This window comes from Nelumbo nucifera, chromosome 5 (assembly GCF_055504915.1).
Source record: "Nelumbo nucifera cultivar China Antique chromosome 5, China Antique-T2T, whole genome shotgun sequence".
Lineage (NCBI taxonomy): Eukaryota > Viridiplantae > Streptophyta > Magnoliopsida > Proteales > Nelumbonaceae > Nelumbo > Nelumbo nucifera.
Genome location: NC_142653.1, coordinates 2,567,371 through 2,577,499, shown reverse-complemented (window position 1 = coordinate 2,577,499; position 10,129 = coordinate 2,567,371). Strand labels below are relative to the sequence as shown.

General features: G+C 36.5%; 1 protein-coding gene across 1 annotated transcript; it reads left to right on the top strand.

Moving 5' to 3' along the window:
* The first annotated feature begins 935 nt into the window (after positions 1–935).
* On the top strand, positions 936–9,940 carry LOC104603716 (NADH dehydrogenase [ubiquinone] 1 beta subcomplex subunit 2-like). The gene is made up of 4 exons (XM_010267812.3): positions 936–1,165; positions 3,075–3,120; positions 3,207–3,263; positions 8,586–9,940. The coding sequence occupies exons 1-4, from the start codon at positions 1,056–1,058 to the stop codon at positions 8,595–8,597; spliced, it is 225 nt and encodes a 74-aa protein (XP_010266114.1). The 5' UTR covers positions 936–1,055; the 3' UTR covers positions 8,598–9,940.
* The last annotated feature ends 189 nt before the right edge of the window (positions 9,941–10,129 follow it).

Here is a 10,129-nt window from a genome sequence, read left to right as displayed (position 1 = left end):
ATAGTTTAAAAAATATCCTTTTTAAAATCTTGGAAAGAAATGACGCCCACATCCCACCTATGTACTATCATTTGGGCCCACTTAATACTAAGCCCCAACCTAAATAGATCGTTGATTTGGAATTGATGATTACGTTATTCGTGGAACTGAGGCCTTTGAAATCACACCTGCCCCAGGGAAGGTGCCCGACAAATGCCCCACATGCACCTCTCAATGTGCATTGAGAATATCTTTGAAAGTTGTCCATAGAGATATTCCTAATACACGATTGGAATATAACGTGGGGCGTTTGTGGAGCACCCTCCGTAGGGCACAAATTTGAATTCAATGCTTCTGTGCACCTCGCACTTACCTCACATTCATATGAATAATAAATAGACTTCATACCTTCTACCCACACCTACCCATGGAACACTACCCTCTCCCCGTACAAAACACCACGTAAGGGCATGGGGGTGACTATTATTTGGTTAAAATCGAATTAATTTGGTTTTTGTAAATTTTGATTTTCGGTTTTGATTTTCAAAATAAAAAATTCGATTAACTAAAAAATCGAAATAAGCAAAATTTATTATATAATATATAATGTGCTATATATTTATTATAATGAAACTCTGTTTTATAATATAATATATATATATATATATATATATATTGTACGTTATAATATACAATATTTTATATATACTAATGAAATTCGGTTTTAATCGAAAATTTTGGTTTTGATTATTTCAATTTTCTTATAAATCGATTTTGATTTGATTTTTATTTTTTTATTTCGATTTATTCAATTCGATTTTTAAGCGAATGAAGTGAGTGCTCACCCGGCGTGCATGTATGTTGCGAACTTGCGATCTGGTATTTGGGTAGAGTTGTTGAGGGTAGGAGATCCGGACTAATAAATATAAGTACGTGAGAGGAACATCTCCTCACCATGGTCCGGGGTCCAGGAGATTCGAACTCGGATAGTAGCTGCAGATCCGAATCCGGCTGTGTTTCTAAAGCTCGTCATTAGGTAGCTGGGCTCTCAGAGATTGTCGAGAGAGGGAGAGAGGATGGGAGGACATGGTGGAGATGGACACAGCACGACGTACAAGGGGTTCACCATGCATTACCCTAAGCGGTGGCATGTTATCACCGGAAAGGGCATGTGTGCAATCATGTGGTACTTTCTCAGTTACTTTCTCCTTTTTCCTCATTTCTTCTCCCCCAAACCCTAATTTTACTTCTTTCTGTTTAATTCTCCCATTATCACCCAAATATAGAATATTCACCAAATTAGCTTCTTTTTCCTTTTCCTTCTTTTGATAATATTGTTCTTCATTTTCTTCATTGGAAGTTATCAAACATCTTCCTGGGTTGCAAATCAAAAGCAAAAAAGTTGCCTGCTTTGAAATATATGACATTCATTTCCGTATTTTCCTTCGATAATAAGATGCCTAGATTAAAGTTTGTTTCTCCAGCAAGTATGCTTCAACAAAGAAATTTAGGTATAATAGAGATCGTTCTTTTATCCACGGAAGTTGTTCTGTGAATGCAGACATGTGTAGGTTGTAAGCACACCTATTTTTGGCAAACGTTCCGACTTTGTTACTGTCCAGCGGAAAATTTTTTCATTTTAGAGCTCAAAACACCAAATAAGGTATGCTTGGAAATGAGAGGTGGTTTCTGTGGCAACAAGTTTGATAAAATTGCTAAATTGACAACAATTCATTAGCTTCCCTCTTAGATTCTTTCTTACCTTCTTTCTTTTTCTCTATATTTTTTCTATCTTTTTATAATGAAGATAGTTAGATCATATATGGAAAGAATAAAACGATAGCCATTGCTTGGTGCAATGGTTAATGTCCTTTATAGCTCAATTACTTTAGTGAATGTAATATGCTCATCTACCACCCCTCCCAAGGCCCAAAGATAGTATTGGGTAATGGCCTTTATAGCTTATTTTCATGTTAACATCATTGTTTCCCATGTCCCAACCTTTAGACCCTGAATTTCTTCCACTATCAAAACCTTTCCTCTACTCTGCTTGTTCAATCTCAAATTGCGTCTCATTTTACAGATAGATAGCTTGGTTTCAAGTCACTAAATACCATCTTCCAAGAACAGATTTGCTTGTTGCATGTTTTGAATTATTAGGCTTCCAGACAGCAAACCATGTATCGATTGATAAATTATATTTGCCCCATCTATCCTCATCCTGACAATTCAAGATCCATGTTCATAAGAGTTTGGCAAAAGTTTTAATGCCGGCTGCCAATCTGACACATCTCCTTATCCAGGCTTGGGACCGCTTATGTAATATAAGCTCACATCAGTGGAGTTATTTGCCCCATCCAATTATTAAAAAGAAATGTTTCAGGTTTTTATAACCTATTGTCCTTTCAGGGTTGAATTTTAATGTTTTATTTTTCAATCTCCCCAACAGAAGGTCATTTAAATGCATAATGAAGACAGTGGTGGAAAACACCTTAAAACGAACTTGAAGTAATACTCCATAGCTTGGGACATCATCCAACTGGTGACTCCTACAATCCATCCATCCACATGGAGATTGGGTCCTTTACCTATATACTTGTATACCATGTACATATATGTACTAATAATGGAAAACAAAGTGTAACACAAAGGTTGTACTTATGATAGATCTGTAAAATACATACCTAGGGCAAAATACAGCATGGTTGTAACTTTCCTGGAAGAGTATTCTTTTCTTGTCTGAGCGTCTGGGATTCTCTATTATGAACTTATGATAGATCTGTATAATCTTTTATATGTTTTTGTTGTTTGTGTCCTTTGTCGATTTGGTCAGCTTAAGAAGCTTCCTTTTTTTTGAATGTGCTGGTTTAACTAGGGGCCTGTTTGTTCCTTTTTTTTTTTAATAAAAATATTTACTTATTGAAAACTTTTCTTTTTCCTTTTCTTGGGTGTCAGAAGATTTTTGAAATTCAACACTGAAGTATGGGGATGTTTAATGTAATTCATTGTTAACTCATTGAATTACTGAAGCCTCTCAAAAAAAGTGTATTTTTTATTTTGACCCTCTTTGCATTGTATTGATTTTGGTTATGTAGGTTTTGGGTGCTCTACAGGGCTAAACAAGACGGTCCTGTAGTTTTGGTAAGCATCTATTTTATTTAACTTATCCATTTTGTCATAATATTTGAAGTCTTCGTCCTCACTTGCATGTTATGTTTGTCTCATAGGGCTGGCGACATCCTTGGGAAGGCCATGGAGATCATTCTCATGGGCATGGACATGAGGTAAGTCACTGGGTGATGCTTGGTGGAGCCTATGATACTAAGAATATCTTTTGACCAGTATCTGATTTGAATGTATTTATTCAATACAAAACATAAAATGTAGTACTGTAATACACTCCATTGGAGAAAAGCCATGTGGCTCAGCCACATTTAATTAATGTAATGCATAAATATGGCCTATATCCTGCCTGGGGAGGGCAGACTCTCCAAAAATAAATCCCGAATCATTCCATCTCCAACTAGATGATCTAAAAGATCATTAGTTCCATTTGAAGGAGGCCTTCATTTTAGCAGCTAAAGATCTTTCTTTCTCAATTAGATGGTGGTAAATTCATGGACCCATTTGAAATGTTATTGGACTTTATTTTGATGGCTTCATTGGGTATTGGAGAAGTTATCAGAAATAAATTATAATGATATTCAATTTTTTTGGAAACTAACTTAAAGATTTAGTCCATGGCTACTGATAAAAAGGTTTTACTCCATAGCTTAATTGGTATAGTTTTCTTCACTTTGTACTTATTAAGCTATTCCTGAATTAAAAGGAATATAGAATCAATTGGGGAAAACAAAAGTGAAAAAAAGAGAAATATCTCTAGCCTTTAGTCAACCAATTCAGAGAAAAATTTATGCTTTTATAAAAATTAGCAAATTTCTGGAGCTTTATTAGGGTTATCTTTATCGTCTTGTATTTTAGAAAGTTAATAACTGATGCAAAAGTTGGAACATGAGCCCAATAAATTCAACAATTAGGGGGAAATAATTGGGAATTATAATTCAAAATCTTGGCTCTTGTGATTCTCCTCTTGTTCTGCATTTTCACCTTTTCCTTTAGAAATTGCGTTATTTTTTTCATGAACCCATGGCCCTTCCACTCACTACATGACATATTGACCAAAGTTCTCTCATGTTCTCCTTTAGTAGTCAGATTTCATTATGTTTCTAATTTTGAAATTATACTTCCTGTCAATAACTTCAAGTCTTGCACTTTGGTTCTCTCTTCATTCAATATTTTTAGTTTTTCCCTTAGAAATTGCTCCCCCCCCCCCCCAGCACAGAATTTGTGGTCCTTCCACTCTCAAGCTGGCATTCCTGCCACCAAAATATCAAATTGTCTTTGGGAATAGTCTATGATACTAAGAATCCATGTCTGATACCATGTCCTGTTGTGTCCTTGCTGTATCTGTCTCATAGGGAGTACTGCAATTTTTGTATGTTTTCAAATTTGAGATAGTTGCCTCTAGGAATATTGGATTAAGAGAAGAAAAAAAAAAAAAGGAAAATTGGTCTGACAGATGACTAAAGCAGAGCTTGCTGACATAATTGGTCATATTCCCGCCCCTCTTGAAGGTTAGCGTACCTTGTTTATTCTCTCTTTGTCAGAGACACATCAACCCTTTCACATCTTGGCTGATTCCAACTGTGCTTGAATCTAGAAGTTTCTTTCAGAAATCCCTTCAAAATGTTGGGTTGTTTTGCTCATAAGCTTCGGTTAAAATCCATTTATAGTTCTCTCTGAATCTTGATTCTTGAGATTACAGTAAGGTTATAGGCATTCTAATTTCTTTCTGAAGTTTGGCTTTATTATATTAGTTCTATGTGGTTTAAAATTACGAAGGAATTGTTTGACTACTTTTCTGTTATTGTTACCTCCACCTCTCACTTACCAATAAAAGGTTTTCATTTGATTACTTTTCTTTTGACATGATCACACCATATGAAATTTGGGGTTTCTCTTTGGCATTTCCTTTCAGATTCCTTAAGGTCCATGAACATGTTTGCTTAGTTTTCCTTGGCTTGCATTTCTTATGGTACATGGCAGCTCTAGATTTAATGGAATTTGGAGTTCTTGTCAAATTTACTTTGAAATATCATTGGGTCCATGAATGGTGTTCTTCTTGTGTGGAAATAACAAAGAGGGTGTACAAAGAAAACAAACAGGGATCAAACCCCTGAAAAATTACACAGGAGGGATCTTATCACAGTACAACACTTCTAAAAGAGCACCTAATTTTGCTAACCCATCTGCAAAAGCATTAAGATCCCTTGGAATCCATTGAACAAGAAAAAAAAAGATCCCTTGGAATCCAGCACAGGTGTACGTTTGTAGCTGCCTCTGCCTCTTCTATCTTTTTAGATGTCTTTTCTTCTCAGATACCTTGCTTTATTTGTTATTACCTCTTATTACAGATCTGAAATTGGATTTCAGATCTTAATTTCTTAGAGGTGGAGAAGCTGTTTAATGTGCTCAGACCTAATTCAGAGTTGCATAAAAGACATAAATACCCTTAAAGAAATTTTAATATTACATATTTTTGTCCTTTCATGTAAATCCAATCGAACACTCATTGTGAACTGAACGAAGCTCCACTGCTACCACCACTGTTGAAGCTCCATAGCCACCACCGCCACTGCACTCTCTGTCTCTCTCTCTAGCGGCGGTGGTTCTTCTCTCTTGCTCTCGCTCTCTCTCCGTCTTGTCTTCCACCACCGCCACTTGCAGCGGTGGTGGTTCTCTTGCTCTCTCGATCTCTCTCTTCGCCTTGCCTTCTGCCACCGCCGCGGCAGTTCTCTCGCTCTCTCTCTACCCTGTCTTCCGCCACTGCCGCGACGGTTCTCTTGCTCTCTCTCTCCGCCCTGTCTTCCACCACCGCCGCTTTGCAGCGGCGGCTCTCTCTCTATCTTCCCGCTCTCACTCTTGCTCTCCCTCCCTCCCTCCCTTTCTCTCTCTCTCTCTCTCTCTCACTCTCTCTCTCTCTTTCTCTCTCTTCCTTCCTCCCATCTTCCCACCACCGCCACTACAGCACTACCGCTGCAACTTGCAGTGGCGGCTCTCGCCCCCTGTCTTCTCTTGCTCTCTCTCCTTCCCCCCCTTTCACTGTCTTCCACCACAATTTTTTATTAATTATTAATTATTTTATTATTTTTATTAAACATTAATTATTTATTATTAAATTTACTTGTGTTATTTATTAAATATTTTTATTAACTAATAATTTTTAATTATTTCATTAATTTTTTAAAATTATTTTAATTTTTATTTGTATAAATTATTAATTATTTTAATATTTTTATAGTCATTAATTATTTTTAAATTTTAATTGTTTCATTTATTAATTAATAATTAATAATTTTTTATTTTTTATTTGTATTGTTTCAATATTATTTTAAGGTTGAAAATTATTTTTTATGAGATAATGTAAATTGAACTCAACATTTTCAAATAATATGTTCTAGGGGTAAAATAGTAAAATCAGTAAATTTCAGATGGTAAAAAGTAGAAAAGCAATTATGCCTCTTTTCAGATTTCAAACACTTTTAATATCTTTTTAACTTTTAAGATCTGAATTTTCAGATCTATCAAACGCCACCTAAGTGTACGTGACAGATTAAATCATGCTTTATTTGATTACCACTAGAGTATTTCTCATCAGTATCCCCATCAGCTCGAAGCAAAACTAAGGGGTTATTTTCCATTACTACTTGATGCATTTTATATGCAATTTTATTGTTTGGTATCATTTATTTTAGGAATGCTTTTATATGCAATTTTAAGAAGCTTCATTTATTTGATTACCACTATAGATTTTCTTATCAATATCACCAGACACTGTTTGTATATGAATAAACTATCATGCCCAAAAGTCAAACAAGCATTATCCACGAACAATAACAAATGCAATGCAAAGGAATAAACACTTAAAAAAAAAGGGAAAATAAAATTTCAGTAGAAGAATTATGTACTTTTTGGTGGGTCATTGTGACACTAGCAAGTGCACTAGCCGCTCAAGTAATAAAGAGATGAGTAGAGTATCGTTCCCACGAGGATTTAGGTAGCAACTACTAATACTAAACCAGTCAGCTCTTATTTGATTAACTGAATACTACAGTTTATTCAAATATGAAATTCTAAATTACAAACTACCTAATAGGCATTGGTTCAACACCTTGCATTCAAGTTGAGAGAATACGTTAAAATTACAAATTCATGATTCAGCAATCAGCCCTCTTAGATCATTCGAATAGAGTATGATTCAGCCTTGATTTGGTAAAACCCCAAGGAACAACCTCTTTCAAGTGCATGTTCATCCTATGCATGAATGATGATTCTTATATCTCTATCAAGAATCTAATCATTCATGGATGCATTAGATCAAATACTTCAAGGGCATCAATTCAGATTGAATTGATCACCAACTGAATTGTGCAAGTTATCTCTAACCTTGCATTCAATTCAGTTTTTGATGTAATAGATCTGAATTTCTAGATTCTCTCTCAAGCACTCTAGATATTCCAAGAGGTTATAACAGATTGGCCAAACTGAATAATGAATGTCTGAATTCTTTCTCAAGCAATTCAGACATTACAAATCCAGATCTGAAATTCTCTAATTCAAGAAACATCAAATGCTGGATCTAATCCATTCGAATGATTCAAGAAAACTTAATTACATAATCTGAATTTACAATATTCAATTTCCATTACAGCAAGAAAGAAAGAAAGAAAGGAAGAGAAACTACATGATCTAAAGCTGAATTCCAATTCAAAGAAAACAAAAACTGAGTAAGAACGTAACCTAGATCTCTCAATCAAGCGTCCCCTTCTTTGAACTCACTTTCTTCTCTCTTGGATACTTAGATCTCCTCAGCTCCTCCTTCTTGCGCCTTGCGCTCTCTTCTCCTCTTCTTGAATTTCGAACCCAAGGGATTAGAGAGTCTTGAACTTAGGCAAATGAACACATTCCCCCTTCAAGAGACCTCCTTAAATAGTCTTTCAAAGAGTCTAGAGACCTCTCTTGAAGCTTCTAGAATTGGTTGTCCTTCTCTCATCTTGAACCTTCTAGAGTGTTGCCCCCCTTTCTTCTCTTGAAACCTCTATAAGTTGCCGCCCCTAGCTCCCTTTGGGCTGCAACTTAGCTGAATTTTGAGCTGTTTTGGGGTGCAATTTAGGCTGTTCTTGAGTTGAAATGGGCCTCCTCTTTGCTGGGCCGAATTTAACTTTCATGCTAGGCTCTCTCTTTGAGTTCTCCCAAAGAGTGTAGCATGGGCTACATGGGCTGAATGATCCTCTATTGCTCTCTTGGCTGGGCTGGGCTAAATTAATTTAACTTTGGCTCTTTTTTTCTTGTTTTATGCCTTCTTTTTCTTGAATTGGTTTTCCTAAAATTAAACTAAAAATGGGGTGAAACTCAAACAAACCATCATAAAATCATGCATAAAACTTCATAAATTGTAGGTAAACCATGTACTCATCACTTTTCTAATTGTTAATTATCAAAAAAGAATTATGTATTTTTCTGATGTTGATTGTTGTCACTTTCAGGATTCACATTGAAAAGCTACAACAAAAACCACCAGTGGATGGTGCTGATTGTACCAATGTATGGCACAGATGTTTTAGGCCTTCAATAATATCAATTGTGAACTCGAAATGGTTGTGAAGTTATGTTTAGTCTAGTCACTGAGAATACAAAAGATGATTTCGCTGTGGTTATGCCATTAAACAAGCATAAGGTTGACTTTTGCCAAAAACCTTGAGCTTTAGAACTCCCTCACTGCCCATGTTACACATAAATTTGAATGTAAGTAGACACGTATGTACAAGTTCCCAGATATGATGAGACGTTTACAGAAATAGGAGAAGGTCCACAACATCCGCATGCACATGGCAGTTGAATGAAGTTTTGAGGATGAGGTTTCTTTTGTATTTCCTCTTCCTCTGTAAATATGGTAATGGGACTTGGAAATCTTTCACCAAAACTAAGATCCAAGATCGAAAGAGAAGATTTATGCTCCCCTTGCAATCCCTTGAGGCTTGAGCCCACCCACCCCTGCTCATGACCTTTCAAATATTTTGCCTTCCATATCTCCTACTCTCACCCTTGCTGTGGAGGAATAGCTTTACAGTTTTAGGGCCTCGGAAGCCCTTTCCTGTTCATGCTCATCGCCATCACTCTGCCACAACTTGAAGGGTTTATGTAACTTGTTCGACTGTGTCGAGTACATGCTAGAATTGTTGGATGTCTCTCTCTCTCTCTCTCTCAGGGACCAATACCATCAGGTTTCGCATGGATCTCTTATAAGTCGTTGGATGTCTCATGTCTGTGGCATTACAAAATATGTCTCGTAAAAGAATGAAGAATCTCTGGAAGACCTTGAGTTGGTGCTTACATGAAATCAAGGACGGACGAATGTACTCTCTCTCTCTCTCTCTCTCTCTCTCTCAGGGAAGAACCTTGGTCTTTATGACCATTGTCAGCACTAAGCAAGCTGAAAGAAGTTGAAGCATCACCGTACCGCTGATCAGATCCATGTGTTGGTAGACCAATGTGTTGGCTCCACTTCCCTAGTGATTCTTGGCTCCACTTCGGTAGACCAATGTGTTGGTGACAGAGTTAGTGTTTGCAGACAAAAATATATACTTCTTTTTCCCTTCCCTCTCTAGTCTCCACTCAAACTCCATTCGCCTGATATGGTCAAAACAATAGGAGTGAGTTTCTGGTATGGTCTCCTCATCTCTGTGTGTGTGTGTCTCTGTAATTGTTTTCTGATTTTGTTGTATTTGTTCTGTAATTTCAAGTATTTGATTTTGTTGTGTTCATCAATGCCCTCCGGTCCCAAATCTGTCTATTTATCACTTCTATCATCCTAAATCAATACAATGAATTCAGTTTCGTCCTTTAGTCTGATCTCATGGTATCAGAGCGGTAATTTTTCCGCCCACCGTGTGATTTGCTCCAGACTCTTGTGCCAGAGGTCTGGTTTTCTCTATTCTCCTTCAAGCCTTGCACTGGAGCTGCTCTGTTTTGTTGCTGCTACTTGTGTTCTCTGTCTTCTTCTTTTTGTCCTCCAAAGTTTTTGAGGTTT